Here is an 18,104-nt window from a genome sequence, read left to right as displayed (position 1 = left end):
CAGATGGGTGGTGCTCGGTGATCGGGAGGGGAAGCCACGAGGCCCATGGGGGCACAAGAATGAAAACACACTCTTAGGACTTGGAGGAATCAATGAAGCTAGAAGTGAGCTTTTTAAACAAAATCAGAATCAAAAAAAGGGCCATCTTCTCCTTCCACATGTCTAGAAAAGTGTCCACTGATGGGCCCAGAACTCGGATGTCTGTCCTGGGCAGCAGATAATGACAGAATCACCAGAGAAACAGGCAGGCCCTACCCTCATCTGTAGCTCTGAGGAATGTGGCACAGAAAGGCCGAGCTGAGAAGCTCATGTGAAAACTGGTCTTTTGGAATCCAGGGCTCGGCAGAGGCAAATAGCTCCACAACCCAGGACACGTCGGAGTCTCTCAAAGGCAACCCTGATGGAGATGGGCTCACAGACAGATGGTATAAGACACCCACGGAAACTCCCTGCTGCAAGAGGGGGCACAGGCAGCAAGTGGGTGAACAGGGCTTCCTCAGCCGTGAATGTGAAAGTGACTTTAAAACAGGTAGGTTTAATATGTTCAAGATACAAAAGCTATACTCAAATTCATAATACAAACCAGGCCATTATGAAAAGAATAGGAAAAACTGAAACAGAGTCAGAATGTTATTTCTAAATTCCAGGGAGAAAAATACAGCTCTTTGAATAAAAAACTAAATAGATGGGCTAAATGGTGGACTTTATACAATGAGGAATTATGAGCTGGCAGAGTGGAAACGATTTTCCATGACAATGCCACAGCAGAAGGGGCCCGGAAAGAGCCCGGAAAGGGTCAGCCACAGAAGGTGGCCAGCCGGTGCGGACGCGCTCACTCTTACAGCGCGTTTCCGTGTGTGCTTTGCAAGACCGGCCCGCGAGCCCGGCGCAGATCCGCACCCAGGCCCGGCGGCCCCCAGGCTCCCAGTACCGCCCCCAACGCTCCCGCCGCCGCCACACGGTGACCAGGGCGCTTACCTGGTTGCCTTCTGCCTCCCGGCTTTCTGGCTCTTCCTTTTTGTCCTCCAGAGACGGGGTTGCTCTCGTACACGCTTTCGTGAGGTCTCTTCCCTGCCCGCCTCGCGCTGGTAGGGAGCACCCGACCGTTTCCGGGCGCCTGGAGTTTCTGTAGCTCCCGCCGGCCGGCGCGGGCTGGTGAAGGGCGCTGGCGGCCTCCGCAAAGTCCCATGACCTGGGCTGGGGGCTGGAGTCTGCGTCTGAGGGGCATCTGGAAGGCCTGCTCTCTGAACAACCCAAGTTGAAGGACGCACCGAGGGTTTCTTGGTCCAGTTCCTTCGATGCAGTTGCCTCTTGAGGCTGTTTCTGGCAAGACCCTGAGGTGAAGGACACAGCCATGCTGCCGGGACTGAAGGTCAAGGCGCTGCTGCTGTTCTGCCGCGGGAACCGGGGGGAGGAGCTGCTGGGCTCCGACTCGGTGGAGGAGTGGCTGCCGACGGAGACGTCCGAGTGGCTGCGGCGGGCGTTGTAGGGCTTCAGGAAGGAGCTGTACACGAAGCCTTTGGTGACTACGGGAGGAAAAACCAACAGGAGAGCTTTTAATGGAAGGGACGGCGGGCGGTCAACGGAGAAAAAAAAACTGTGGTTGAAAAGCTAGGCTGATAGGGAGAGACACAAAGTAGGATGCCTAGGGACAAAAATGCCGAGACATGCAATCCCAGGGGACAGCGTGGGGGGAGCGGACACAGCTCTGTCTACCTGCCAGCGCGCTCTCGTTACAACCTCCTACAGCGGAGTGACAGGGGCCCCTGCGGAGATTCGAGAAGGAATACAAATGGCCACTGAGGATGAGCATCCGAGGAAAATTTAACAGGGTATCTACACCATGGAAACAAAGGCTAGGAGAGACTTAACTAAGGATGTGTTCAGACATACGGAGCCTGGAAAAGGGGATTTTAAAAACCATCCTCGCAGTGACCGGGCCCCTCAGATATGGCTGCCGGCCTTTTATCCGCCCGGAGCCCTTGACTCTCGGCTTCTGGTCTGGGAACGTGGTGGACATACTGCGAGAACAGTCTAAGGTAGGAAGCGGTTTATCGGGGTATGTACAGAGCACACGATCGCTTTAATAAATTGCCTAAGACGATGACAGAGGGGGGCCCTCAGCTCAACCTTTTAAACCTAAAACACTGAAATCCTTGATCCACGGGAACATTTTTTTATAATATTAAGAAAGAAGTATCTGTCAAGGCAGGGACCCAGCACACGTAACCTCCATGCGAGCAAGGGCCATCTCGGTCTTCACCGTCCTGTGTCTTCTGTACCTAAAAATATGCTGGCACACTTTTGTTACACCTGCTGAATGGGGGGGTCCCCTGGGCAGATGGCGAGGGGCAGAAGGTCTAACAGCTGATCCTAAGACTGTGGGCTTCCTGACGCCACTCAGCAGGATGGCGTAGATAAAAGCCCCAAGGGTGGGACAGCTTCTTGGGCAGCCTGGATCTTTACTAGGAGTCCTTCTGTGAGCCCATCGGTGGCTTCCCCTGCCCATCGCCCTCCAACCTTGCCTTCCTCTCCCACTGCCAATCTCCAATCTTCTGGGTAAGCAGGAAGGGATGCGGGGGCGGGGGTGCGGGAATCCACAAAATACTTTCAAACTGAGAATGTCACAATTTTCCATTCCGGTGGTGTGATCAGAGATGGTTATGTACAGGCCCACAGTCCTTCTTTAAAATGCTGAGGACCAGATGGGTTTTGGAATTCAGACTTTGTGAATTTGGGAAAAGTAATCAAGTACGTACCCGGTTTATGGCATGATATCTCCAGCAGGGTCTGGGTCACCACCTCCTAATTAAACCCATTAATGTTTCTATAATGTGTGACTGTTCACATCAAAAAAGAGGCGTAACAATCATAAACAGCCTCACAACGCTTTGCTCAGATTTTCCTACCAAATAAGTTCAGATCAGGGATGGTTTTGGCAAATGAGTTCTGGGGGTTGCCCTTTGTTTTTCAGAGCTTTTTGGATTTTTGGAATCGTGGAGAAATGACATGGATTATTATTTTTACTTTTCTTTAAATTCTGTACCCAACAAACCCTCCAACCCCCACCACCACCCCTGCTAGAAAAAAAGCTGTAAGCTATTTTTAAAGCCATTCCCCAGTCATGAGGTAAAACTGGTATGGAACAAAAAACTCAAAAAGCAAACAAAAAATCCTTTCCTATAGGTTTTAAATTCACATGCTCTCAAAACCCATTTACAGAGCTTGGAAGAGGGCAGCTTCTTTCGTGGCTCACTTAGGACAGGTTGAGAGGGCCCGGGCCCCGGGGCCTCTGAGGCCCAAAGAGCTGTAAACCATGGCAAGATCCTGCAAGGTAAGAAACGGAGCCCTCTCTGGAATTTGTAAAAACAAAAACAAAACCGAAGACAGGGTTTGTTTTGATAATGACTTGGGCACTACACTCTCCCAAAATGGGCAAGAACTTGTAAGGTTATTTTTCCCCTTTAATCAAAGACTCTCTCTTTTTTTTTTTTTTGGCCTAGATAGGATTCGGGTACAGCCAGAAATAACTTCTTCCTCATTTAGAGTTAGAGTAATCTGAGGTCTAACTTTCCTACCTCCATTGTCAATCAGCCAGCGGTTCTGACTGCCCATGGGGTCCTTTTTTTTGATCACGCCCACCAGGTCACCTTCCAGAAGTGAGACATCTAAGTCTTGAGCGGCGTTGAAGTTCCGTTCTGCTTGGAAGAGTTTTTCAGGGGGATACCTTGCCAGGAGGGAGGCCCGGAGTTCTTCCGACTGCAGCATGTAACTTGGCTGCAAGGCAACACAAGAGATACGATCGACAAGAGCCCTCCCCGGCCACCAGCCCAGCGGCCATATTTAATCCCAACTCACAGGCTGAGTCTCAGAAAAGGGGGCAATGACAGCCAGCCACTCGCTACTCCCATGGGATGTTTTCATGCCTGAGTCAGTCCATGTGGCTGGGTAAAAACCATGGTCTTAGTTCATGCTTTAGTGCCTTGGTAGCTATTAGGAAAATTTAACACACACTTAAGTTTCATATCTGTTTATCTTGTGACAAAAAATGTGATTAAAGTGCCACGTGGGGCGCTGGCTGGCTCAGTCGGTAGAGAGTGCAACTCTTGATCTTGGAGTTGTGAGTTTGAGCCCCACACTGGGGGTAGAGATTACTTAAAAATAAAGTCTTAAAAAAAAAAAAAAGTGCCACCAAAAGAGTCAAAATATCTAAGTAATATTACAAGATCTTCTTCTATTTTGCTATATGAATTTAAACAACTGAGACTTTCCTGACTTCCCTATCTATATAAAACGATTACTATTCGTAAGGATTAGAAAAAATAAAGGTAACAATAAATTTGATTCTCCCTTTTAAGGTAATATAAATTAATGCCTGTGAGATTATCTGGAGCGAAATGTGGTAAACAGAGATCAATAATCTTTTCGATTATGGCCCCACATAATCTGGAGTATCTTATCCTACTTTTCAAAATATGGAAAAATTGAGTTCTAAAAGAATGAAACTCCAGGTAAGAAAGCAGTCAGCCATGAACAGTTTGGCCATGTATCAGATAAGTACCTTTTCTTTCTTTTTCTTTTCCAAAGATTTTATTTTTATTTATTTGACAGAGAGAGCGAGCAAGCGAGAGCACACAAGCAGGGAGAGCAGCTGACAGAGGGAGAGGGAGAAGCAGACCTCCCGCTGAGCGGGGAGCCTGACGGGCCGATCCCAGGATCCCGGGATCATGACCCAAGCCGAAGGGAGAAGCCCAATGGACTGAGCCACCCTGGTGCCCCAGATAATTACCTTTTCCAATACATGATCAAACGCGGGGAAGCCTGGCAGAATTAACATACCCTTAAATCAGTTTCCTTAATTAACCGGTCAAAGTATTAATATTAATCCTTTGCGAACTCCATTCACTGTATAGATTAAGACCTGAGAACGCTTTCCAGAAGGTGTTTTGACGTGCATAGCGAGTGTGAAAAAGCTCCTGGCGGTCACCAGGTGACCAGCCTTATCAGCCGCGATGCTGAGAGAGGGAGCCCAGGACAGATGAGAGAACTCACGACCTTAACCTGCCATGAACCTGCTGGGGGCAGAGCGGGGTCCATCGATAACCACGAGGACAGCTTAGTGGGCGGCGCTTACTACGGGCCGGGCCACCTCTAAGTGCCTTACGCCTGCGCACTCATCTGAACGTCGCAGTACCTCGCCCATGGAAGTAGGATACCCGGGTTCTAGAGACGAGCAAGAGGCTGAGCGGCCCGCTCCGGGACGCGGGGCGAGTCACCTTCCAAGCCGGGCCTGAACCCCGCAGCTCCCACTCTCAGCCAAGCCCCCTCTGGGGCCCCCCACTCACCAGGCCCAGGAGTGGCTTCCGGGCCGACTGGCGGTCCACGGTCCTCCTCTCAAACGGCTTCCTGGCCGCCGGAAGCGACTCTGGGAAGAAGGTGAAAACCTGGAGCTGCTGCAGGACCCGGCTGTGCTCCTCATGGAAGATGGCGATGAGGTTTCCCTCTCTGCCGGCGACTTTAAGCAACTGGAGTGCGCGGGCGGCGAGAGAGAGAGAGAGAGAGAGAGAGAGAGAGAGAGAGACCGCGGATGAACGATCCCAGGCCCGGCCCGCAGCCCTGGCTCAGCTCCCCCTCGCTGGGCGCAACTGCCGGCGGGCCACCCGGCCTGGGGGGCACAGCTCCCGCGCCCCCACCGGCCGGCCCCCCGCAGGCTGGCTCTCCCGGCTGCTCAGGGAGGAAAGGGCCGCTTGGAAGCCACAGGCCCCGGCGGGGGATGGAGAATTCCAAGTCGGACGGGCTTGACCTAACGACCCGCTTAATCTCTCTAGTTCGGAGGCGCTCTCCAGCCACCCAAGTGCGCCTCCCCAGGAGGACACGGGGCGAGCCCCCAGACTCCTCCAGGCGGGGGGCCGGCGGCCGCGGTCACGCACCGACAGCAGCGGCTTGAGCTGCTCCAGCGCGCGGCGCACGAAGTCGCAGTGGGCCTCGGCGTAGCCGTGCACGCAGTTGGCGAACAGCCCCTGCGCGAACTGGTGGAACTTGGGCAGCTCGTCCAGCAGCTGCGCGTTCAGGGCCTCGTAGTTGTTGCGGGCCGACTGCAGCTCCTCCAGGGTCTTCTTGTCCTTTAGCTTCTCCGCCCGTTCCGTGCAGTTGTAGAAGTCCAGAAGCTTATCGAAGCGTTTCTGCACCAGCTTGTGGGGCCCCGTGAACATGCTCAGCAGCTGATTGAGGGGAGAGATGACCAGCCGCTCTGTCCTCTCCTTCTGTGGGGACGAGAAAATCACACGGCTCGGCTGTTCCCTACCCCATATTTAGGGCTTCTGAGAAATAACGGACATAACGCCAGGTTCAGGTGCACGACACGAGGATCCAGTATTTGTATACACCGCAGAACGACCAGCACAGTAAGCCCAGTGAACACCCGTCACCACGCGTTTGTCCTGCTCTGAAATGGCCTTCAGGCGGATCTGTGATACCCTGTACCACCTGCTTTGCTGCTACGCACCAGCTAAACCCGAGCGGGTCGAACGGTGTTCTACTTACCCGCCCCCAGACGGACTCACGCATTTTTACAGCACGTCTCAACGTGTAACCTTCATCAATCGCACGCACACGCCAAAGAGTCTGCGAGCTGTGCTGAGCCCGCCTTGGCAAGTGCGAGATGATACACGTTCATGCGATCCTTGCGTTACAACCTGGCTGGGACAGTCTGTCGCGTATCACCTCTTATGTGCAAGGTCTACACGGCTTGAATTTAACCGAAGATGTAGCGGTTACATAAATCTGAGGTAGAGAAGCGTTCGTACACCCATGACGCCTCTTCTAATCATACCTGCTTGTTAACACCTGTTTCTACTTTTCAAAAGATTTTTCTCTTTAATTTGTTCTAGACGGGCAGCCAGCGAGGGTCAGGATACTGCCCCGTTAAGAACATACACAGGGACTTAGTCCGTTACTTTTACCTGTAAGTTCCCCAAGTATGAATGAATGCTTTCTTCAGTCTCAAGCCACCCAGAAATTTCCAAGAAACCTTCAAACCCCACTCATCACTTTTTCCTCACCATCAAACAATCCCACATCTATATTTAGAATTGCCAGAGCAATCTGGCCTTTAGTACCATCTTTATAAGGAAGCACGTGCGGTCTCAAAGATCCTTTGGTTCACTCTGAAACTATTCCTGAATATTCCTTTCTAAAGTTAGCGCTCCTGTAGTTTTCTTTCTTCAGAGTTATCAACAGTGATACCAGATGAAATTTCCCAGTTTTCCTGTCTCTTCAAACTAGACTGATCACAGGCTATAAAAAAAATCTCTGAATACCAGAGGCCCAACCAGTCCTTTTAACCAATTAAAAGCCATTGTTCTGAATATAAAACCCCAATACGGATAGTGCTCGAAGATGACTGGTATTCCTGATGTACACAGCACGTCTCTGGAATGACCTTTTGCACAAGCTGGATGTTCAAGAACCCCAGGAAGACGACCACCCTACGAAAAGAGGGTTGAAGGAAGTCACTTACGAAGTTCGTGAAGAGCTGGTCACTGATGTAGCGATGCACCTTCTCGAACTGCTCCAAGTCTCTGTGTCCCTTCTCCATGCACACATCCCACATGCCCACGGCAGCCACCACTTTCACACACGCCGATTCCTGGAGCCAGTTAGAAACAAACGCAGTAAGACAGACAGAACTTTCTAGCCTTCACCATTCATCCTGGATAGCAGAAGGGAACAAAAAGCGTCCATAATTAAAAATTTTCTCTCTAGCGCAGTATTTTAGCTTTGAAATAAGCACACTCTCCTAAACTATGATTTATGAGGCACAGAGAAAAGCCCAAGACTCTTACTTATAGAAAAAAACGGTGAGGGTTTTTATCAGCTCTTTAGCATTTTTTTATGTTCCTAATTTGAGCCCAGATGATTCCTGCAGGATCACGATAATGAGCCATCACCTCTCCTCCTGCAAGTGTCGGCTCAGGCTGTGACGTTCTCAAAGGCAGCTGGCCACGACCCCATGCAGATTACAGCCCCACTGCCTGCACTCAGGGGCACCTGACTGCTGTCCTTTGTCGCTGCAGACGATGTAATTTACTGATGCTTGCTCACGGTCTTGATTTCCTTCCCACAACCCCCTAACGACATGTAAGCTCCAGGAGGGCAGGGATTTTTGTCTGTGGTGTTCGCTGACTCCATTATCATTTGCCGACTGAATGAATAAATAAGTAAATGCATAGTCAACTCTTCCTGACGGATCCTGACAGGTTTTAAATCCCAGGCTGTTTTCTCTGGCTACTTAACCAACGCTGGGTTCTCCCCTTCTTTAGTTTAAGTTAGGGGAATATTGGGTTGATATTTTGATATCAACCCAAATAAAATCTAAATGTACCAAAAACCCCCATTCATATTATTTCAAGGGCAGGAAGTCCCTAAGCAAAAACATCAGTGCCTCATACATTGGTTTGATTTTACAACATTTTATGACACTGGCAGACCTCTTGTCTTTATAGCCTATGCCTCTATGTGTAGACGTCGTGTTTCATCAGAAGGATAAATTGTGTAATCTTCCTAATTCCTCCTGAGTGGGAGAATGAATGTGAAACATAATGTCCTCTTATATTCTTTTAAAAAAATGTTGTGAAGTCTCAAAATAGTAGTCCCCGGGCCAATGTAGTTACCACAGTATAGCCAATGTCCCTCAGCTTATGTTCCTGCCAGCTCGCTCGCTCTCAGTGGATCCAGCTAATTTTATTTGGCAGGGCTTTTCATTTTAGGTCAGTGATGACACTGTTCGACATTTCCTCCCTTCATTTCTGGTTAGCAGCCGGAACCAAACTGACCTCGCTATCAAATGGCTGTCGATGTTACATTATGTCCCACCCACTGCTATGGAGATAGGCCTTTTAAGAGCTGGGGACTCAGATATATGCTTGCTACACATTTAGAAAACATGGGGAGAAAACACCTAATAGGAGGGTACCGAAAGTAGAAGAATTGTAAGGGAAAGTCCTAGAGCAGGGAATACATTTGGGAGTTGTATCAACATTGTTTTTGCCAAATCTTTTTTTTTTTTTTTAAAGATTTTATTTATTTATTCGACAGAGATAGAGACAGCCAGCGAGAGAGGGAACACAAGCAGGGGGAGTGGGAGAGGAAGAAGCAGGCTCATAGTGGAGGAGCCTGATGTGGGGCTCGATCCCGTAACGCTGGGATCACGCCCTGAGCCAAAGGCAGACGCTTAACCGCTGTGCCACCCAGGCGCCCGTTTTTGCCAAATCTCTTACTTTTAGCCACTGTGCTCCTAAAAAGTTTTATAAACCCTAATTTTTACCTAATCATATACTTAAAATGTGAAGGGAAAGAGTTTGCTATTTAGAAGAAATGCGGGGGGCATTTCAAATCACGGGGGTTATTTAATAAATGATGACAACTGGAAAAGCAGGTGAAAAAAAAATCGCACTGGATCCCTACCTCAACCTTATACACTAAATTCCAGCTACATCAATGACTTCAACTTAAAAAAGTGAAATAATATAAATACTAAAACCTGGGAGATACTTATTATCTTGGAAAAAGAAAGACCTTTTCAAGTAGGACATAGATCTAAGAAGCCATAAAAGGAAAGTTCAGACCATGTAAACCTAAAAATTTTCTACACGGAGAAAATATCTAAGCAAACTCCAAAGTCAACAAACTAAGGGAGAAATAGTTGTAAACCATTGTCATCCACAAACAGCTATTCTATCTTCTCCAACTATACAGACGTACTACAAATCAATAAGAGAAAGAGCATCAAATCAATAAATAAGAGCCTCAAAATACAGACAAAGCAACAGACAAAGGAATTAACGACTTAAAGATAGGAAAATATCTTCAACTTCATTCATAAGGAATGCAAATTTAAACTATATGGAAATAGCATTTTTAACCTATCTTGCAAAAAGAAGACATCTGGATTTTGGTGACACTGTGTGCTAGTAAGGGATGGGGAAATCGTTTCGTCACTACTGATAGTCTTCCCTGGAACAATGTCTATGAAATTTGATAACAGCAAAATGCACACGCTGCATGATTTGGCTCAGCAAATCTAGTACCCTGGTCTTCAGAGACCCTCACAGATCAGAAAATGATGTAGCTACCAGGATATTCCTTGTGCCAATATATCTAATCGTTTGCCAACTACAAATAAATGTCCATCAAAAGGGGACAAGTTAAATATGTTAGGACACATCCATATAATTAAATACTGAGCAGTTGTTAAGAAAGCCGTTCTGTGTGCATAGGCATAGAATGACTCCCAAAATACTATTATGTGCAAAACCCAAGATACTCAACAGTATCTCTCTCTCTCACACATGCGCACGCACGATTATCTCTGATGAGAAAAGAATCTGATTAATGCAGACCGTGTTCCTAGAAGGTGCCTAGGAGATGGGCTGGAGGAAGAATTATTTTCACTTTTTACTTATCCCCTTGGTACCTTTTGAATTTGGACCATTTTCCTTTTTTTTTTTTTTTTTTTAGAAAGCAGAGGATCTCTTTTTAAGAAAACAGTTTCACAGGAAGAGATTTTCATGTGTGAGGGACAGCGGGACATGACAGGCTCACATAAACACCATTCTGGGAAGCCCACAGGGGAAGGAGACACCCGAACAGAAAGGAGTCTAGTCCCGTCTCTGACCATGACTCAAACACGCCTGACCTCCTCAGCCCCCCCAGCTCTCCAGACCTGTTCACGCTTCTAACGACTTTAGAGGCCTTGAGTACAGCAACTAAGTTAGACAGAAATTAACATTATTATGAGAAAGCGTGCCTCCGATCGGAACCATTCTTGTATTATTTGATCTTCCAAATGATCTTGACATAATGAACTGTGACAAGTGCTTCACAAATAACTGGACAGAGGAGATGGCAAGAAAAAGGTGGTGGGGGGCGCCTGGGTGGCTCAGTTGTTAAGCGTCTGCCTTCGGCTCAGGGCGTGATCCCAGGGTCCTGGTATCAAGCCCCGCATCGGGCTCCTCCGCTGGGAGCCTGCTTCTTCCTCTCCCACTCCCCCTGATCTTATGTTCCCTCTCTCGCTGGCTGTCTCTCTCTGTCAAATAAATAAATAAAATCTTTAAAAGAAAAAAAAGAAAAAGGTGGTGGGAAGGTTAGTGACCGCAAGAGGGAGGAAGGAGCCGGGCCGCTCTAGAATTCATTCAGCGTGCTCATCTTCCGATCGCTGTTGCCTCTTAAATAACCTACCGGACTTCCAGGAACAAGTATGTCAGGGCACAGTGGTCATCTGAGTCCAGATTATTCAACACGCATCCCACAATATGCTGACGAGCAGGAAAACGGATGGAATTGCACCCTATGTGATTCTAAGCAGAGCGCGGCCTTCACTCACCCGGATATGCTGGAGGTAGAGAGACAGGTCTCGGATAAAAGATTTGATCAATCTTTCTTGCATTCGGAAGTTCTTTTCTGTTTCTTCAAATGCTTCATCTTTGATCTGTTCAAAATAAGTGCTGTTAGCAGATCTGGATTCTCCCTCAATCTATCCTATTGGCAAAAGTATCTTTCTTAAAAATATCTTTTGTCTAAATTTTAAGCCTTTGATGTTTCCCTGAATCATACTGAATTGAACTGAAATACCTCTATGTGACCTTGAAAGATCAAAATACACACGGGCCCTCCTGCCTTCACACCTTACTCTCCCTGCTCCTGATGGGAAGACGTGCTTTGCTGTGGTCAGGACACTCTCTTCCTGTCCCCGGTGACACACTTGTTCACCCTGGTGCCGTGGCTCGAGCTGTCCCCTTGCCTGATATGCCCTCCCCTGTTCCTATGCCAAACTGCCTCCTTTCTTTGAGGCTTAGATTAAATCTATTGTCAAATGAAGCTCAGCGTCCCGCGACTCCTGTTTTCCCAAGCACTGCCGCGTGCGGAGAACAAACTCCAGCCCTTGGCAGCGGACTGTCTTGTAGCTGCCACTTCCCACGAACTGCGTGCCGCATGTAGGCTCTAGCGTGAAGCCTGGTGACTCCGACCCGCTCTCAGCAATGCGGATCAGTGTTTCCAAATTACTCAATTTCTCAGACTTGACTTTTTTAAATTTGTGACATGCTGCGTTGAACTACGGTGATCTCTTAAATCCCTTCTAGCTTCATGTCTACAGTTTGGTCTCCCCAAATACATCATCACAAGCTCCTGGTGGGTGTCTAGAACCACAGTAACCACTATACGGTGACCCATTTGGCCTCCAGATCCGCCTTTGCGCGCAGGGTAAGCGGCTCCGCGCGGCACGGCTGGGGGCTGGGGCTGGGGCTGGATTCGCACACGCAGCAGCCGCAGCGTCCCGCACCCGCCAGCTGGCAAACACCGCAAGACGTACTAAGAGGGGAATCCTGCCAGTCGCTACCGTGCAGGCTGCCCTGTGGAACCCCAAAACGTTGCCGGAGCTGTGGGTGCGAACCTCACCTGCGGAGCAAAGCCAGTGAGGTGTTTCAGGTGACTGCTAACGCGGTTGGATTTCTTGATGATGGAGTGGATGTTCAGTTTGGAAATTTTCTCCATGAGGCTGTCTTCATCACCCTTCCGGTACTTGAGGACTAGGGAGTGAGTCAAGAAAGCCCTTCTCTGACCATGGACAGACTACCAAACGAGCCACAAGATGAGATCAACAACCCAAACTAGGGACAAGCATGCATGCAGGTCACCACCACGGACAGACGGAATACGTGACGAAGCACAGATGGCACACACTGGGGGGGTCGGGAGGAAAGGGACCAGAGGGGTCAGGAGAAGGGTCTAAGATTTGGAGTCGGGGAAACCTCTGAGCTCAATGCCTGGGTCCGTCATTTCATCAAGGTGTGGCCTTCTGGAAGTCACTTAACTCCTCTGAGCCTCATTTTGTTTTCCAATAAAATGTAGAAAGAAACACAGCTGCTTTATAAGACCCTCTTAAATGGTCTTGTGTATAAACGAGATATTTATATCCAATTGTCTCACATAGTAAAATGCTACACCGGAGTTGTGATCAACTATTGTGTCATACCTTAGGCACAATCTCTAGAAAAGTCTGGAGACATGAGAAGGGTCACAAGAAGACTGGGTGGTACTACACAGGCACACTCGGTTGTTGTAGGAGATGAAGACATTACATTAGGAAATACGAACCAGAGAGGGAGACAAACCATAAGAGACTCCTCTAACTCCAGGAAACAAGCTGAGGGTTGCTGGAGGGAAGGGGGACGGGGTAACTGGGGGATGGGCATTAAGGGGGGCACGTGATGGAATGAGCCCTGTGTGTTCTATAAGACTGATGAGTCACCGAACTGTACCTCTGAAACCAATAATACACTATATGTTAATTAACTGAATTTAAATTTTTAAAAAGGGGGGGGTTCCTGGGTGGCTCAGTCAGTTAGGCATCTGCCTCCAGCTCCGGTCATGATCCCAGGGTCCCAGAATCGAGCCCCACATCAGGCTTCCCGCTCAGCGGGGAGTCTGCTTCTCCCTCTGACCCTCCTCACCTTGTGCTCTCACACTCTCCCTCTCTCCCAAATAAATAAATAAAATATTTAAGAAAAATAAATGAAAAAAATAAATCTAAAAGAGGAAAAAAAAAAAAAGGCGCTAGGAACCAAGACAAAGGGCTAGATGGCCTGAGGGCTTTAAGAGCCCCATCAACACAGCACACCAATGTGGGCGATGTGGTGGGCGGAAGCCAGAGAAAGAGGTTATACTATTATACAGAGTCTTCGACGATACGACTAACGAATCAATTTAGCATGGTCACCATGCTATACTCATCAAGGGTTCAAATTAGAGCCTCCCAAGAGGTTTGATGAAAGAGAAAAGAAACGATTCAGTTCCTTCCACGTTGTAAAGAAAGCGCTGGGTGGTTTGCTACTGACTACACGGCGCTGGGGGCGGAGCTCAGACCAGAGAGGAGTCACGAGACCCAGAGACTGGGGAAGGGGGGTTTCTGAAAGAAGAGTTAAAGTTCTGCCTTAAGCGGAAGTAGTGAAACATCCGACACGACATGCAGGAAAACAAGTCTAAGCACAGCTGGAAAGGCTTGCCTCCCAGGAGCGGAGAAAGCCATCACCGGCACCCAGGAGCCGCTCCGCGTGCCCCTGGGAAAGACTCATTGCTACAAGCCTGACCACAGGGCCATAGTCCACGGCTGTACTTTCATTATGTTATTGCCTGCCTTTTCATACCCCGTTACCCCCGTTCTGCCACCGTTTCTGCAGCAGAGCCCTCCTACCCACCCTCTGCCCTGCCCATCTCTGGTGAAGGAGTAATTCCTCTGAGGAGGAGAGCATTCCCAAGGGCATACCTCCTTTTCTGCAAGTATGCTGTTCTTACCCAGGTCCTTTCGACGTTTATATTCATTAATGTTCACGTTGATCTCCTTGACTGCAAGGACTGCGTTGGTTAAGGGCGCTTTATCGGGGTGGGATTCTGGCGTGGAATTCAGCAACTCCATGAGCAGCAGTGGGTAGCGCATTACCCTCTGGACCGGTTTGATGAGGAAGGAGCCTAGGTTAATGTAATTTGTGCATCCCCTCATAGAGAAGGAAAAAGAGACCTTTAATCAAATGTCCATGATACAGGGCCTGTTGGTAATGTACGTGATTCTTAAATATAGCTCTGTTCTCTCACCCTCCTTTCCAATTTCTTTCATTCAGCAAATATTTTCTGGGCACCTAATAAATACCAGGTACTGTTGTAGGTGCTAGGGATTTAGTGGAAGGAGACAGGCAACAAACATTGTAGGAAGTAGCATTTGGTGGTAAGCGCTACGGAGAAAAATACAGCAAAGGAGGTCTGCTTCTAGGTTTCTGTCTGTAAGAAAATAAAGAAATGAGCTTGTGCATCAAGGGTGAGGGACTTACCATTCCGTGTACAGGCTCCTACGGGGCCGCGAGCATGAAAAGAAAACAGACAGCTGCTTAGAGGTAATGCTAAATGCCGATTATCACATTCTTCACAGAATATATTAGTTCAACTATTGCCTATCAGTTGGGCAGACAAAAAAAAAAAAATCACATGGGATAAAGGGAAATTATGAGTATCTATGGAGGCATCTCTAAGATAAATAGTTATTTAAGCCCCTAACTTCATTTCAATCTACTCAGTCATATGTTGTATCCTTATAACCTAAGTCCAGGAGAATCTCACCGGCAGGTCAGGAATAAGTGAATCGGGTCTTCTTACCTATGCTCTTGTCGGTTTGGACCAAACTATCTCCCTGGCTGCTTCCTACCTGAAATGCTGACTTAATATTTTGTATCTACAGATACAAAGTGGGAAGCCACTGAAGATTTTCAAGGGAAAAGGCAATATGATGACAGAAGAGCAAGTTACATAACAGGACCTATAACAACATATCATTTATGATTTAAAAAAGTTGAGGTCATAAGAAGTCTAGACCTATGCACGGACTGACTTCTCAAAGGCAGAACTAAAGAATTATGATGGAAGCCCAGTGGGGTCAAAACTCCTACTTGAGATCTGCCAAGGAGTCCTGAAGATGCTTCTGGATCTTCTCATCCTTCTCGTAGATTTCTAGCAGTGAAATGGCCTCATCGTGATTCTGGCAGTAAACCTTGTACGTTCCCTCAAGCTCGTCCCGGTGATCGAGAAACACAGGCCCTTTGGAATATATGTAAACATACAGTGTTGTTTAGTCACTTTCTTCTCCGTTGCCTCAATGTCGAGTGGATAACCAACTTTTATCAGTTAAATCCTAGCACAAGAAATGATAATGAGACTAAACACCCAATTTATAATTTCCATGACATAGCTCAAAATTATATTTATTTAAAGCAAAATTTAAGAGAACCCTGTCATCACATATTTATTCTTCAGCGCATGCACGCGCGCGCGCGCACACACGCAGCTGGTCCCGGAAACCGCCTCCAGTCCCTTTCCAGGCAGGCAGAGGCGTTTACAAGGGCTCCCCGCAGAAGGTCAGAACGGCCAGGCCCTCACTCTCTAAGCCCCAGGGAAACCACAGCAGCAGCAGTTTCTAACTTTTTCTTTGTGCATGAATTAAATACACCAGACTATAAATGAAGTTTATTATATTAAAATACCTATAATATATATTAAAAAAAACACCCCAGATCTGTGATAGAGTAACACGTGTACATCTTCTTTAAACAGCACAACACAGGGGCGCCTGGGTGGTGCAGTCGTTAAGCGTCTGCCTTCGGCTCAGGGCGTGATCCCGGCGTTCCGGGATGGAGCCCCACATCAGGCTCCTCTGCTAGGAGCCTGCTTCTCCCTCTCCCACTCCCCCTGCCTCTGTTCCATCTCTCGCTGGCTGTCTCTCTCTCTCAAATAAATAAAATCTTAAAAAAAAAACAAAAACAAAAAAATGTAGCTGTAAATCTAACAACCACCGCAACTGCTCTGCCTCCGCGGACTCCCTGTCCTTCCTGCTTCAGCTCGCGCTGCGGCCGCTTGCCCCCCCGCTCCTCTCCTAAAACGCGACCCCGCTCGGCGCCGCCCGCGACCCTTCCACCAGCTGCGTGGGCAGCACACCCCGCCACGGAACCCAGCTGCTCTCCCCACAATGCCCCCTCCGATGCCCCCTCCGTTCTCAGGCGCCGTCCTATGGAACGCTCTGCTTTCGCGGAGCTCAGTTTTCATTTCTATTAAATCTACGTCTTTAGTTACTGCTCCTTTCTGTGAGAGAAACTTGACTTTTTTCATAAACATCGCACTCATGCTGCCCCCTCCGCAGCGGCCTCACTTCTGTCTGTCCCCGCAGCTCAGCAGCACGGCAGTGCACCGGGCTGGCCGCCTTCCCGACCTTCGGGACACTTCGGGAGCCCGCACCACCCACGGCTCTTTACCCACTATCCGCCTGCCTTCTCCTCTCACGTTATTCCTTCCCGCCCTCCCCTAGACAGTCCCAGAACCGTCACGGTCACACGGCTGCCGCACGACCTCCACTCGCTCTAACCTCCCCCGTCGGGACCACTCTCAAGCAATCACCGACTAGCAAAGCTACACCTTAATTTCCGGGGTCCTTCAAACTGTGGGTCACAACCCATAAATGGGTCATGAATCTACTCTGTGGGTCACATTCAGTACTTTAGGGAAATAAAATGGCATAGAAGAGAAAATCTCAGGAAACACTGGACACAGTCAAAGCACGCGCGCACACACACTAGTCCTGCGTCACGATGTAAAATAGATTCCTTTCTGTGAGATAGGTGTAAAATAACCTAAAAACCCACCCCTTCCACATTACTACATACCCAGAGTCTCCTGATGCTTTTTTCTCATCTCCTTACTCAGCCAAGCCCTGAGCACGTCCCGCTCTTTCCCTCCTCACTAGATCTGTGCTGCCTGCAGGAGAATCCCTCCCCAGTCAGACTACTAATGCGAATTCCGCGCTGCTTTGGCCAGCACCTGCATTACCTTGGTTTTTTGCAAGTTACCCCCTCTCTGTCTACTTTCACCATTTCTATTCCCGGGTCATAAAACGGCTTGGAAGGTACAAAGCTGACGGGGGGGGGGGGGGGGGGGGGGGGGGGGCTAGTGTAGAACAGTTTGAATAATTCCCTGCCACTTGTGTGATTTTACAAAATGGGGATCGGGGCCCAGGGTAGAGAAACATATATGTAACCGCTGGTACACGGTGAACTCTCTGGAAGGCGGGCGACAGAAGAAAACTAGTAACAGCAGGTGCTTCTGGTTTGAAGAGCTGCCGGCTAGGGAATGGGTAAGAGCTTTATCATTAAATAGTTCTTTGTAACTTTCTGTGTGCCATGGAATGCATCAAAAATAAGTTAAATTAGAAATATATTAAAATAAAAAACAAAGCAATATATTAAAATAAACTCGACCTCCCCAAAAATTGCTTATGCAACGCATGCCAACCTGCCCTTTGCTAGTAGCAGAGGCTCGCCAAAGCTTTAACCTGCCCGCATTCTGTTCCTGCGTCCATTCCTCTCCCAGGTGAGTCGGGTGAACACTGCCTAGTTTAAGCCAACATCACGATCCCATTCTCCTTTCCAGTGATCAGCTTAGGCATATGCATGTGACCCAGTTCTGGCCAATGAGAAGTAAAGAGAAATCTGGTAGGAGAGCACTGGGAAAGC

General features: G+C 48.4%; 2 protein-coding genes across 5 annotated transcripts in view; one reads left to right on the top strand and one right to left on the bottom strand.

Annotated features, from left to right (window-relative positions):
* Window positions 1–15,680, top strand: part of ABCC2 (ATP binding cassette subfamily C member 2) — a 102,300-nt gene extending 86,620 nt beyond the window's left edge. Inside the window, exon 34 of the mRNA XM_026493858.4 lies at window positions 15,287–15,680. The gene's annotated coding sequence lies outside the window, so the exon portion shown is untranslated. The remainder of the gene's footprint in view (window positions 1–15,286) is intronic.
* The window catches only part of DNMBP (dynamin binding protein), a 104,869-nt gene that overhangs the window by 1,970 nt on the left and 84,795 nt on the right, over window positions 1–18,104 (bottom strand). For all 4 annotated transcript variants that reach the window (XM_026493860.4, XM_048219223.2, XM_048219224.2 and 1 more), the window contains 10 exons: window positions 15,495–15,642; window positions 14,883–14,900; window positions 14,353–14,552; window positions 12,457–12,587; window positions 11,384–11,488; window positions 7,520–7,648; window positions 5,931–6,263; window positions 5,346–5,525; window positions 3,579–3,777; window positions 979–1,526 (listed from right to left, as the gene is read on the bottom strand). In XM_026493860.4, the coding sequence (XP_026349645.2) occupies window positions 979–1,526; window positions 3,579–3,777; window positions 5,346–5,525; window positions 5,931–6,263; window positions 7,520–7,648; window positions 11,384–11,488; window positions 12,457–12,587; window positions 14,353–14,552; window positions 14,883–14,900; window positions 15,495–15,642 (1,991 nt within the window). The remainder of the gene's footprint in view (window positions 1–978; window positions 1,527–3,578; window positions 3,778–5,345; window positions 5,526–5,930; window positions 6,264–7,519; window positions 7,649–11,383; window positions 11,489–12,456; window positions 12,588–14,352; window positions 14,553–14,882; window positions 14,901–15,494; window positions 15,643–18,104) is intronic.

This window comes from Ursus arctos, unplaced genomic scaffold (genome assembly GCF_023065955.2).
Source record: "Ursus arctos isolate Adak ecotype North America unplaced genomic scaffold, UrsArc2.0 scaffold_7, whole genome shotgun sequence".
Lineage (NCBI taxonomy): Eukaryota > Metazoa > Chordata > Mammalia > Carnivora > Ursidae > Ursus > Ursus arctos.
The sequence above is the reverse complement of the archived record's forward strand: the minus strand, read 5'-3'. Positions and strand labels throughout refer to the sequence as shown.